The sequence below is a fragment of the Ochotona princeps genome, unplaced genomic scaffold, assembly GCF_030435755.1.
Source record: "Ochotona princeps isolate mOchPri1 unplaced genomic scaffold, mOchPri1.hap1 HAP1_SCAFFOLD_5100, whole genome shotgun sequence".
NCBI classification, from domain to species: domain Eukaryota; kingdom Metazoa; phylum Chordata; class Mammalia; order Lagomorpha; family Ochotonidae; genus Ochotona; species Ochotona princeps.
In genome coordinates, this window is record NW_026698722.1 from 14,143 (window position 1) to 28,270 (window position 14,128).

The 14,128-nt window shown below is 48.0% G+C and overlaps 1 protein-coding gene across 1 annotated transcript; it reads left to right on the forward strand.

The window, feature by feature from the left end:
* Positions 1–5,019: 5,019 nt before the first annotated feature.
* Positions 5,020–13,687, forward strand: LOC131479115 (U3 small nucleolar RNA-interacting protein 2-like). Its single transcript, XM_058659701.1, has 6 exons — positions 5,020–5,110; positions 7,600–7,853; positions 8,536–8,942; positions 10,386–10,692; positions 11,784–12,105; positions 13,461–13,687. Exons 1-6 carry the CDS (start codon positions 5,020–5,022, stop codon positions 13,685–13,687), a joined length of 1,608 nt encoding a protein of 535 aa, XP_058515684.1.
* Positions 13,688–14,128: the final 441 nt, after the last annotated feature.

Here is a 14,128-nt window from a genome sequence, read left to right on the forward strand (position 1 = left end):
TAATGTGTGTATCTGCGTGGCAGCTGCGTTTGTGTGGGTGTGTATGTGTGTGTCGTTGGTCTGAGTTTGCCTGTATGAGACTGTGTGTGTGTGTGTGGCACGATGCGTATCTTTCAATTCCTTGCTTTCCCCACTTACTGCTGCATCTTCAGACCGATAGTTAAGTAGCGGTTGTATTATAGATACCACTAATTAAAGTGCGTGCGCGGTTGTGGCTGCGTTCATGTTTACTTTTGCGCTATCGCTACGCATACCTCTGCTGCTCTTAGAGCGTAATGACGTGCCCTCAGAAAGTAGAGAGCCTGAGGACTTGGACGATGCTCATGTTATCACGGAATATCTCGTAGTACACACGTCTGGCCTCAGTAGTGTATGATTCTTTTGGAGCTCCACTATACTTGATATGGTGCAAGCAGATTTGTTGCACCATATTGTATTCTTGAAGCGTACGCATACACACGCTTACACACACACACACACCTCTATAGTGTACCGCACGTGCTTACACACACACACACACACACGTACACAGTTCAAATCTCGGCCATCTACATAAGCAGACGTACAAGGCTACGCATATACATTGTATCCGAGCACGCGTATGCACACACGTACACATCCATATATTATCTCTCAAAAGTAAAAAACACACACACAAATACACACACAGACACACACAGACACACACAGACACACACACTTAACACTCATTGTATTCCTCGAACCTATACATAGACATATACACTAATACACATAAACACATACACACAGACACCCACGCAAACCTTCAGTTGTATGTGTATTTCTTTTTCCACGTTTGTGTGCGTGTACGCTGTATGTTGACTATGCAGATGAAGTCAGTACAAATACACCATAAGGATTTTCTCGTCCCGAAAGTCTCTTTTCGTAGTTCGGCTGCTGCTGTTTTTCTTTCCGTCGGGGGTGAGGACGTTGTCGCGCATGTATTGCGGTGAGTAGTAGCAAGTTATATGTACTGGTTTTTGCTTCTCAGAAGCGCTGTCGGCGGCCTAAAAACGCTGCGACTTTCTTCATAGCGCAGTGGTTTTTTTCAAAGCGCTGACAGTTTTTCTTAATCGCAGCACGTTTCTGTACAAAAGAGTGCAGGCGTTAGAGGATGTTGTAGCTCATGCAGTACACAATGAGTATCAAAAAATACTATCGACTTCGAACTTTTCGGTATAAGGAAAAGTGGCAATGAGTGACGGTGTAACTTTAGCAGTGATAAATGAGCAATACAAAGTCATGATAGTGGTAACTTTACAATTCAGAGCTCTGATACCATGCACTGTACCACACATAGCTCTGATACTGGATACTAAATAAGACAAAGCTCTGATATTGAGTAATTCATAGCTCTGATTCTGGATTGTAAGTGCTACGGAGCACTTAGATTTAGGTAACCAAAACAGAGCTTGGATAGTGAATAATCAAATATAAAGAGCTGCGAGCCTGAGTAATACATATGATACAAGGGCCTGATACTGAGCAATAAATAGTATAGAGATCTGTTTCTGAGTAATAAACCATACAGAGTTCCCGTGTATTGGGATATGAATAATAGGGAGTTTTAATACTGCATGATAAACAGTTCAATGCTGTGTCGCTGAGTAATGAAGTATGGAGAAGTCCTACACTCAACAATAATCAACTGAGAGCTGTGACGTCGGGGGGGAGGTAATGCAGTATTGCAGTACTGAAGAACATATAAAACCGAGTCGTGAAACTGAGTCATATATGTAGTATCAATGTGATGAGAAAGCTGATGTTATATTTGAGGATTCGACCGGCTACCCCAGGCGCTACCGTACAATCGTATGTGTATATGTGTGTGTGTGTGTGTGAGACGCTGCCGGTATGTTTTGAATTGCAAGGAGGCTTCCGTATACATATATTTACGGTGTTCTCTGTGCGTACATATGCAGGATGGGTGAAGAACCGGCAGTGTTTTTTTCCGGCTGATAGCATCAAGAGGGTCAACCGCAAAACAGTGCCACAGACCCACTCTCCGAAGCCTACGTAACACCACCCTCTTTACCAGCTATACGACGATGAATAAGCCATTGCTGTTCTATTGCTGCTGCCGTGTTATCAGAGACCGTCACACACCGTCTACCATAAGGCATTGCAAAAAACGTCTTTCGATGGGTAGATTGAAAGCAGGTGAAGGGAACCGGGCGTTGACCGCTACCACGAAGAGCTGTAGTTGCGACCCCCGCGAGCTCCAGCTACTACATCCAGAAGCTTCAGGCGCTATCTGTAAAGGCAACGGGGAGCGATATATATATATATATACGTGTATGATATGCATACAGGTACATGTACGTCTGTAAGTGTATACATACAAGCAGCTGCTACTTTCAGAAGTAACAACTTCTACAAAAAGAAGTCTCAACCGTTACGTGGTGAGCATATTAGCAGAAGTGTGCCGTGTATGTGTATATGTGATATATGTCAGCAGGTGCGACCTTCGGAAGCATCAATTGGTGCGTCTAGGAGCATCAGTTGGTGGCTGTAGAGCAGCAGCAGTTGCCTGCAAGAGTATCAACAAGCACGTGCAGACACTGGCACTTGTTGGAGCGTCAGCTGCTACATTGAGCGAGTGGCAGCATCAGAACATTACCAGCACCCTGTCAAAGCATCAACAATTGGAGCTTTATGAAGGATTTGCCGGACGCTGTTACTCGCTATGAGTTTGCAAACACCAGCAACACAACGGCTAGCAACTGCAGCGGGCTGGAAAAGATGACACAGCAGCATACACGTATAATATTAATAATGGATATCAATGGCAGCACCTAAAGAGGGATACACAGAGGAAGGATAAAGATCTCTCCCAATTTTCGCTTTTTGCATACGCTGCGGGGAACCCTAACGCCAGCAGGGATCAAATACGAGGCTACAGTGCAGCAGGAGCGGAAGTAGCAACCCTCTTCACGTGTGCGTGATTCATCGACTCTGAATGCATATATATTTGACTTGCTGCACTCTCCAACATCTGGGTCGTTTTCTCTTCCACGCTTTTACGTGTTTATTTCTTTAGGCGAGGTAGTTTCTAACGTTTAATATTGTTGGCTGTCTGGCTAGTGCAGTCTTGGTGGACATGTTTGTCCAGCAGCGTAGTACTCTGCAAAAGGCGAAGAAGCATACTCTTCAACAGGTAGAATTAATCGGAGCATGACCGTTGCGCTGCGGTGGATGCGCAGGTGTATACAGGAAGCAGTTCTGCGTCGAGGAGTATTGGCAGTAGCACCACCCACACAGCAGCATCCGTAAAATATCTCCCTCGGGGCACAGAAAGTGATGGGGGGGTTATTTTTTTCTATTTCAACACTGCAAACCCACACACACAGGTAGCGGCATATGGAAATAAAGCAGAAGCGCAGACGTGCGGCATGGAACACTGAGGCATTGCGATGTACGTGAGAGTCTGCACAAAAAATATGCTGCAGCAGATGCAGTTACTGCACCTGCAGCCACATGCGGTGCCCTTCTGGTGTTGCTGTTGAGAAGTAGTGAAGTGTCTTAATCACTACTGTCAAAGAGCAAAGTGGAGATCGTGCCACTGCTGAACAATTGCTCTTGCAACAGTAACTATATGTTTCACTCAATGTACAGTACATCACCATGCAAGTCAGTCCTTCAAGTATAAGATACTCACTTTTGCTAATAGATATGCGTATGAGGTAGGACAAACCTCAGCTTACTGTCCAGCTGCAGCCTTACAATTCGCCTTAGGAGCTCCTAACGGGACTGCGTACCCAACTAATGGGTTTCGTGAAGGTCTGCTAGTGTGACGCTACTGGGTTGGCAGCATCATTTTGATGTGTATATTGCAGAAACACTAACTATTTGAGTGTGTAAGGGTTGCTGCATGTGCTTTCATTCGAAGACAAGATGACGGGTAAAGAGAAAAGGAGTCATCATTCTTTTGGAGCAGCAGGTGGTAGATATAGGATGAGCAGCACTACAACTACTACGGTGCGTGCGGCTGCTACATCACGTGGGAATGAAGCGACAAGTCGGGGTGCTTGTGACCGACTGGGCAGTTTGTCGCAGGAGCAGAACTCTGCTCACGTATGGAACAGAAAGCGCGGAGTTCCGAGTTCCCTTGGTGAAAGTCGAGGCCGTGGTGAACGTCGCGGACGCAAACACGCATTTGAAGTGGGCCGCGGTGGCGCTGACGGTAGCAACGGGAGGCAAAAGAGATTACGGCGTGGTCTTCATAGGAAAGCCGACGGTGTATCACCGTCAGGTGCACAAGACGAAGAAATTTTCTCTGATGATGAAGAAGTTATGGGGAGGGGCTCTGACGGAGAAGTCTCTGATACGCCAAAGAAGTCAACAGATCCACAACATTCAGAAAACATAAATGACAGGGGTAAGTAAAATTACAAGTCACTGCAGTTGTATATAAACAGCTCAACATGCGATGATAAGCCGTATAGTCAACAACAGACACATAGAAATGAAATTGGTTGGTAAAGCATTTGTTTATGTCGTTGAATATGAATAACGCAAATTGCTGTCAAGAGTGAAGAGTGAAGAAGGTGGTCACACGAAGAAGGCATCAAAAGTTGTATCGTTATGTGAATAACAAAGGACTGCAGTCATACTTGAAAAAGGGTGTGTGTAGTGGTTATTAAGTAGTACAATTCACAGTGGTAAGTGAATAATAACCACGAAGTGTATTGTGATAACTGAACAGCAGAGGTAGTTTTATTCAGTGGATAGCAAAGACTGCAGTGCTAGGGGAGCACCGAAGGGGGGAACGGCGAGTGCATCGCACGTACTGCAGTGGCATTCGCACAACAAAAAAGAGTAAGGTAAGTGTATGCGTCCATTTGTATATCTGTACATGTGTGTACGCATGTGTGAGTATTTGGACGCTGACACCCTCCTGGCTCTGACCACGTGACTTCTGACACTGTGCTAGTGAGAAAAGAAGGGAAAGAAGGAAGGACGCTCGAGATGTGATAGGTGGTGATGATGTTTGTGACGATGGTTGAGGTAGGACAGGTGCTCGTGATGATGGTCGTGGTGCTTGTGGTGGTGCTCTCGGTGCTAACGCAGACCGAAAGAATGGAAACAGGCAGCAAATAAGCACCCTGGTAGCACACGTATGTATACCTATGATATAGCCGGGTGCATCAGTCGTGTATGTACATGGGGTTTACGCGGTGCATGCTGCGAGAACACCCACGAGAATCCCGTTTGGTGTGATGCATTCTTTTTGTAGCTGCTGCTGGACTAGTGAATACTTTTGATCATTGCAAACGATTCTATTCTCACACCATGGGATAAACATAGTAATCTCATTAGAAGGAAAATCCTCACTGGAAAGATGGGCTTGTATTGTGCAGGAACACAACATCAAACATGCAAGTAATGTTCCATGTATATGAGGTGATACGTACTTCACCTCCTTGTGTAATATGCATCGGTCGATTCTCTGTCATACGCTGCTGGTGCTATCGGTACGATTTAGACAGAACATCTCTATTGGCGATCGCTGGGCACACAGTCCACACCGACGTAGAACATCCTGTACACGTCTTTTTGTATCAAGCAGTCAAAAGACAGCGATAGAGCGTACATGCTGTAGTCTTCGATGTCCACTACTTATCACCGGGGGCTTCAGCATTTGCTAATCACCGTACTCTGCCTCGTTTATATACGTCTACAGCAGCTGATTATCTACTTACCGTTTTTTTCTGTTAGTCGCCATACTGCGAAGCCTCAGTGCCTTCGAAGAGGCTCATAAACAGACATTATGTCTGGAGCGGGGCATGTGTCTGCCACTGGCCGACAGTTCACACCCGTCTACATGTCTAGTGCCAGATAATCTCTTCTCTGACCCACAAAGGCCACGCGTTTCGTTGTAACATGTAGCGATAGTGAAACAACACAAGAGATGTCAGGCCTTTGGCGCATCATTGCGGGGTTCATCGCTGCTGTTTGCGTTCAAAAATAAAGCGACTGTTTACATGGTGCTGCTGGTGGTGGTGCTCTTAACGTTGTAATGCTGCTGCGGCTACTCTTGGGCTTGTGTGATACTGCTAGTGGTGCTGCAGCTGCTGCTGCCCTTGTGTGCGTGTGTGTAGACAGCTTCGTGAGTAGAGCTGTCCTTGTGTCTCCTGCAGCACAAGTGAGTGCGCGGTACACATCAAATGGAGGGCCTCCGTAGCAGCACCAGCAGCAGTACGGGGATTCCGTTGCTACTCAACTAGTTCTAGAGTCGGACAGAGACGCACAGCGCCACAGCGAAATATAGGTTGTCAACACCAGTAGAGACGTGTGTATGTGTGTGTATACGGGGCCTCTATCGATATGACATACACGCAGGAAGGTGATGGCTGTTTACTGCATGAGCTTAGAGGGGTATTACTGGACAGCAGCTCTGTCTTCTGGTAGAGTACGTTAAGTCAGTGCTTACTCATCCATAAATAACTAATGCTGTACTGGAGCAATTTAATTAAAGTGTACTACAAGTACACTGGGATAACTCAGGGGAATATATCTCCGCAGCGCTGAGTAAGAGGCATCGTTAGCTTTTGCAGTGACTCCGAGCGCGAACCACTGCATCTATACTGACGATACAGGTATACCCCGTTTACCTGCGAACCTTGTTCAGTGCATTTATTTTGACGATACGAATAAAACCGTATTAACCTGCGGACTTTCGTTTGACTTCTTGTATGCACACGGCCTTTTGCTACTGCTGTGTTTCTTCCGCTACACCAGATCGCATATGTACTCTTATGTGATGTTTCGTGTGTGCCTCGCGTGATGATCGTGAGGCAGTACACATTTCCAGAGTGGGATGGCGATTCGGCTATCTGTTTGGGTTGTGGACTTACGTGTCTGGACCCTCTGTGTTGGTAACTCTCGGCCACTGCTAGTCTTCTACTGGTAGGACCACACCTGACAAACATGCACTAATCACTTTATAATACATTTTAATGCATCTTTGCAGCGCCCTTCTGACCAGTGTACTAAAGAAGATGCTCCATATCTACGACACACAACGTACGACTCAAGAACACACGGGTGAATACTTGTTGCCTCACGCTTCCTCTCTTCCCATTTGTGTGCTTCTCCCATGACCCTCTTAGTTTGTCTGGGTGCATGTTTCCCTGCAAATCTGCTGCAGTGTCTCTGTGCCCTCCTGCGTGTGGCTCCGTTCCTGAGTTTCCGTCTTCTTCGTCAATTCTGTCTGTATACCCGTGCGGGTGGGCGCATGCAAACGCACATCAATTAGAACCCAGTTGCGCAGCGTCGTCTTGCATGTATCCTCAAAAATTATCTCGGTTTCATTGTGTCGCGCAGCTGGCGTCACAAGTGCTGGTGAATGTTGAGGGATGTGCCTGCTCGTCAGTCTCTCTGTGTGTCTGTCCATGGCGCCTTTTGATGCATTGCCATAATATGAACGCTGAGGGGTTCTCTTGATACTATGAGGGTACCATGGACGCTGTCAGCCTTCCTCGTCGCAAGGAATCAACTTCTGATTCGAATTCATTCTGTTCATTAGATGAAGATGTTCCGTTCATACTGGCGCTGCTGCACGAGCACTGCTCGCAGAGTTTGACGAAGAGGGAGGGGACGACGATGAAAAGCGGCTTTGCATGGCCCGGGCGTTTTTGAGGGAACTCGCAGCACATAGGCGCAGTGTTCGGCGCGAACATGAAAACGAATCAAGGGAGGAAGAAGGGGATGAAGGAGAGGAAAGCGATGCGGGCACTGAAGGAGAAATTCACGAAGTGGAAGACTGTGAAGACGCCGAAGAAGGGGACGCTGCGCTAGCGGCTCTTCTACGGAAGCACACAGATGCGGGGGTAAGGTGTCCGTGCACCCGTGTAAGCAGTGCTTTTGATGTCTGCCTGAAATTTCTAGCAGGGCTAGAGTTACATATAGATGTGCAGAGGCCATATACGTCTTTTGTAGTTCCGCGTTACAGGCACACACAATTAAAACGAAAATGTAAATGATTATATACGTATCTACATATATATGCGTACATAGATACACAGAGGGCTGGATGTGCTGACGTCAACACATGTGGTTTCTGTGGGTTTGGACAATACTTTCGTATTTCGACACTCCCTCACATGTGTCTGGCTTTGTTTGCGCCCCACGTATTCCATGTGTGTATACTCGTACATGCGTGTATTGGTACACGTATGTGTACACAGTTACAGGTGCGTGAATTTGTGGACGGTCAAGAGCACTGGTAGATGGATATTTGATGATACACGTGGGTATACGTACATCCATGTCTGAAAACGTCCACACGTGAGCCACTCTGCGCTGAACTCGCTTTGCATATACATGGCTGCGATGGTGTATGCGTATTTGAGTGTATGTTCCGTAAAACACGTGCTTTAGCCGGCATTATACCTCCTTCGGAGTAGCCTCGCCCCCTTCATTCATCTTCGGTGTATACACTGATATAACGACGGACGTTGTTGATTTGAGACGGTGCTGGTGTTTGCGACCATCTGTTTGCTGGTGTTTCAGACTCCGCAGTCATACCGAAAGATCCCCGCTTCGCTGGGGTTGCGCTTCAGATGTTTTCTACGGGGTCACAAGCTGCCTGTGACATGCGTAGCGGCTCCTGGGATGGGTGATGCTTCTGAGAAGCAGCGACAGCAGGACTTTATTGGTTTCGCTCAAGGGTCGTCATACGCTGCAGAGGCGTCACTAGACCGACATATATACACTGGTGGGAAAGATTGCTGCATACTACGGTGGGATCTACAAGAAGGAAAGAAGGTTGTTTTTCGAGGAAAGCGGAATGATTTTCACTGCGGCGGACATTTCCGCCCGGTACTCGGTCTCTGCGTAGCGCCTGATGAATCATTCTTTTGCTCAGTGGGCGCCGATCAGCTTCTGCGGATTTGGGACTATCGGACAAGCACCACCAAGTAATCACGCACCCACACCTACACGCACACACATGTTAGGTGTAGACGGACAACCAAACACACGCACAAACAAACACGCAGACGCATACAGATACAGACGCACAAGAGCAGAGACATACACGCTCAGCTGGACTGGAACCTACGCATACGCACACATACAGGAGCAGTCCTTTGCTGCCTTCTCTGCTACTGTCGTAGGCTCTTGCGGCAAGACCTGCGGACTTGCTTACAGTGTTATGCAGGTTTATCATCATGCCCTCGAAGCTAATGCTGCTGCTGATGGTTCTATTAAACCATCTTCCTTGAGGATCAGGGTAATCGTCCAGGAGCCATTTCTGCAGGGTGGAACTCGTGCGGGATTCGGGGGACTAATTGTATTTGTGCTGCCGCTGCTAACTGCTGTGGCCAGTGTAGTCTTCTCGCAACGCTGACGCCCTCCATTCACGTAATACTAAGCTATGTATATGTGTATGCAGTTGTTCATGGCGGTGTGTACAGCGTGCACATATACGCCCGTCAGTGCATCTATTCATGCCCATATGTATATCTTCTTGTACCGTTGCTTGTCGTTGAGCTTTATATCTTGCGCGAGCAGACTGTGGTCTTTAAACTAGTAATACGCGCCGCAGCCAAATTAAGCAGGGATGTATCGCTACACCTGCTATTGATCCCAGACGCAGGGGCTGTCAGATCGCGTGGAAGCCGCCGTGACGGGCATGCGCACGCATGTCTGCCGCCCAGGTGTCCCCACATCCGTCGCCGGCACAACCATCGCTGTGATGCTGCTGATGATACGGGCTGCTGTCGCTCTTTTTTGGGTCGTCGTGCGCGCGTTTGATATTGTGAAAGGTCGCCGCTGCAGCTGGCTAGCGGGATCCACGCTTCTGCTGTAGAGACCGGTGCATCGATGAGCAAGTGTGGCAATTGCTGAAATTTTACTGTGTGTATTACCTTCATTAGCGAGCTATCGTAGTAAGCGCTCGGGGCTTTGCTCCTGGTAGTTCACCGGTACCAACTTTGCGGAGAAGGCAGAGACTCAGCACAAGTAAAGGGTAGCAACTAGACATTAGATGGGGACCGGCAGTGTCTTCCCTCTAGGAACGAGCCCTCATAGCCATGCTGCAAAACCGTTGCATGCCTTATTCACTCGACGTCTTTGGCAGTCTTCTTCTTTTCAGCACACATCGCACGATAAGACGAAGTGACCGGCGTTACGTCTTGTGGAAGTAAAAGGAGAGCGATCCTTTTCCTAGTGCTGCTGACAGCACCTGGTATCGGCAGGGGCTGCACTATATATCCACATATGTGTGGTCGAGCACAGCTGCTCGTCTGCGGTGTGTGAGCGTGTGTCTGTGTCTCCGTCTGTGTGTGTCTGATTCTTTGTATGTGCGTGTGTGTGTGTGTGTGCGCGCGCGCTGCTGGAGCTTACTTCGCACTCCTCAGGTGCATAGCAGCTCTTCGCGGGCACAGCGATGCCATCTGCAGCGTAAAGCTGAACAACTGGCCGTCTGCGGGGGCAGGTGGGGGTACCGGCTCTTCACCCTATACAGGCACGCAGTCCTTTTCTTCAGCCGGAGATATCGAGGTCGTAACGTGCGGAGCAGATAAATCTCTTAAGCTATGGAATTTAGCCCTGCGTGCGTGTCTGAACAGCTATTACGGTCACACAGCCCCCGTGACGGCTATGGACGTGATGCTGCCCAATCGACCACTTACAGTTGGTGAAGACTGCACAGCAAGGAGTTGGAAGGTCAGTAAAGGGCAAAAGCCTCGTCTTAAGCATACATAAGTAGCTCGTGCGCGATAAATAAACTACTAGATGCTGCAGAGTATGTAACAACGTTAAAGTTGCATAACATATGTACTGGTAGTTAGCTCGTATGCTCGTCAGCGTTGAGGAGAACTGCCAGCGATCTTGTCGAGCGAGTCAGCGTCCGCCCCCTGAACCCGCATTCTACGAGTTGAGAGAAGAGGCAGGAAGACAAAAGCTGTCAGAAGAGTACCTTTATTATTGAAAAAAATTTATCTGCGTAAGTTTTTTAGTAAGCATTTCCTTCTAGCAAGAATCTAGCTCTCGACATATTTCGAAACAGTCACGAATGAAATTTTTTCAGAGACGTGGGTACCGTTTCTTTCCGCATGAGGATAGTCGTAGGTACAGTCAGTGACTCCTTACTCCGTGAAAACTCGTTTTGGAGTTCTTGCAAACCAGTTCCGCCTTCGCAGTGCTTCTGGCGAGCGTTAGAGCCTCACGTGTTGACGTGGGGCTTAACTGATGTTTAGGTTCGTCTTATCCTGCTTCTCTACAGATCGGAGACACCCGCTGCATACAATGTGTGGTAGAAACTCGTGTGTGAGTGGCTAGTGAAGTGTCCCCAGTGGCCAGAGATACAGAAAGAGAGACAGGGAGACAGAGAGGGACAAAACAGGGAGAGACACTTGTGCTCAGCAGCTCTTCACATCTGACACACCGCGTTGAGAGTATCGGTGAGTGGGGTCGTCTGTGAAAAAGGCTAGTAGGGCGCGCTTTTTTATATATATATATATCTCTGTCCGTAGATACGTGCATACCCATCTCAACATTTTTAAATAGAATATATATATATATGCTTGGATGCTCCTGCGACTTGTGGGCTGCGTGCTCATTTTACCTCTATATATATACGTATACATATACATATATGTACACATATACGTATATATGCTTGGATGCCCCCGTGACGTCTGTGCTGCGTACTCACTCGCACAGAATATATATATATATATGTATATATAAGTATACATAGTGGTAAGTTTACTCATGTCCGTATGTGGGTGCATGCTCTGCTATGTTTGACACAGCTGATGCAGGACACGCATCTGGTTTTCGGCCCCCATTTGACTTCCGTAGATGCGTGCTGCTATTTGATGCCTTCTCTCTTCGTTTGCGGCACTCAAGGGGGTGTGATATCGTTGCATTCTACCTTGCGTAAGCGCCCGATCGCTGCTGTGCAGCAATCCCCGTTAACATCAAAAAGTTCCAGCACGAGTGGCTACAGTAGCATGAAAGGCATTACAGCGATGGCAGCGGTGCGAAGAAGCGAAGTATTTTTCGCTGGTACGGCAAGCGGTGTTGTGCAGATGTGGCGGGCGAAGAAGAGAAGGAAGCGGGAAAGACGGCCAGGTACGGAAGCAAAACACGCAGGCGGGGTGTCGAATTAAGACCTGCCGCTAGAATCTGTCGGCAGGCATATTTGTTGCACATGTTGCAAAACAGTACAGGCATGTCGAGTGGTACAGGTCGTACGCTGCATACACACTCAACAGGCTGGTTGACTAGCATGTACGTAAGTCTACATTGTAGACCTGATAGTCCGCGATGCCTGTCACATACGTAAAGCTCTGTATATACGTGTATACGTTTGTTTGAGTGGACTGGAACCCAGCGGTAAGGAATATAGCTTCCTTCTAACTTTTCTACTTGTGTGAACAGAATGTGTACGCTCATGTTGGAGCAGGTGTACTGGCGTGTGTGCGTGTATGTGGACGCAAAGGAAGTGTGCATTTGTTACAAGGGACTTGAATGTGCGTGTTTCTGTGTGGCACGGCAAGAATCGGAAGCGTTCTGCGGGTGAAATGGGAATCCTGAATGTTCCTCGAAAGCCCGCCTATCGTCGCTTCACTGTTGTCCGCCCGGGAGCGTACTACAGAGTGGCTGTTGTTGTAAGGCGACCGCAAAAGATAGTATATGCGTGCACGTGGCGCGGAAGAGGCAAACGCCCCCTCTGGTTCGTGAAAAAATTACCTCTACTGTTGTACGTCACCGTAGTTCTTTACTCGCGCTTGTCGTCTGGCATATGCGGCCTTCTACTCACCCTGATAGGGTGTATACATATTATTTACACACCAAATACATCGATAATTTCTATGGGGTGTGGGATGTCCACAGCTTCCGGAAGAATCAAGAAAGGCGCTCTTCCGTGGTAGTGAGCTGTCCTATCTTTCGACGTGGTAACGTTTCTTACGCGTCTGTGGCGTCTGGAACAGCGGACTGGTCTTTGTCTGAACGAGTAGTGCCTGTTGTATTGTGAGTCGCGTCAGCAGCTTCGTGTGCACGCTAGATTATGCAAATTTCATCATGCTCCGTGTGCCCCTGATTGCGTGTGTGACCGTAATAAGGTACCAATTCATGATGTAGCGTGGTCTGAAAGACGTTGCTGGTGGGAGGTGCATGTGAAGTCGTGCACACGTGTTGCGTCGCGCAAGTAATCATTATGCTAATCAATCAACTCCCCCCTGTTCACGATACACTAAAGTAATGCGTGTGTTTGCGTCTGTATTGGGCGGTGAGTTGGTATCTGCTTTTCGTTGTCAACAACAGCATACTCATTGAGGAAGAGGCGGGACTTTTTTTGAGAATGCATATGCAGTAGAACAAGGGCATACACGTGTGTTTCCTTGTGTGTGCGCATGTGTGTGTGTGTGTGTGACGTATCCTTCCTGTAGACAGCGTTCTGTCGTCTGGCGATGCCGGTCCAGCTTCTCTGCGGCTAAGTAGCACGGTACAAGTGAATGGACTGGTGACATCACTTTGTCTCACGCCATCGGAGCGAGCTCTTGTAGCTGCCGTTAGCAAGGAGACTCGTCTGGGCCGGTGGATTGTGGACAAGAGAGCACGGAACGGCATCGCCGTGATCAGTCTCGTACACCAAGAGAATACGAATCAGGCATGGACCGATTTGGAGGAGGAAGAGTCTAGCGATTAGTCAGCACGACTCCCGCGCATGCGCTTCCATTTTCTGCAGTCGAGGGCTTGCGCACAGATCAAGCGGACGGCTCTCACATGCGCAGCTCAGCAGTGGGTAGTGTGAAAAACAGCTGGTCTCTTTTCGATTGAGGCAGATTTGAGCTTGGAGATAGCTGGCATGGCGGCTTTATTCTGGCTGGCTTCCTTTTGTAAGCGCAGGGGACGCGTAAGTGTGAGAGCCAGCCTAGTTGTTCACTACCATGAACCGGACTCGGAAGAAGTAGACACGACGCATGAAAGCGCTGGAAGGCGTTCGCACAAGAAAAGGCCGTCGGCTGAAACGCGGTTGCAGATGGCCTTGATGGGCACAACGCTGCGTGTGCGAATATGCATAATATATATATATATATATGGATGCGTATACGCACGTATGCGTACTTGTGTTACGATCGACATATAT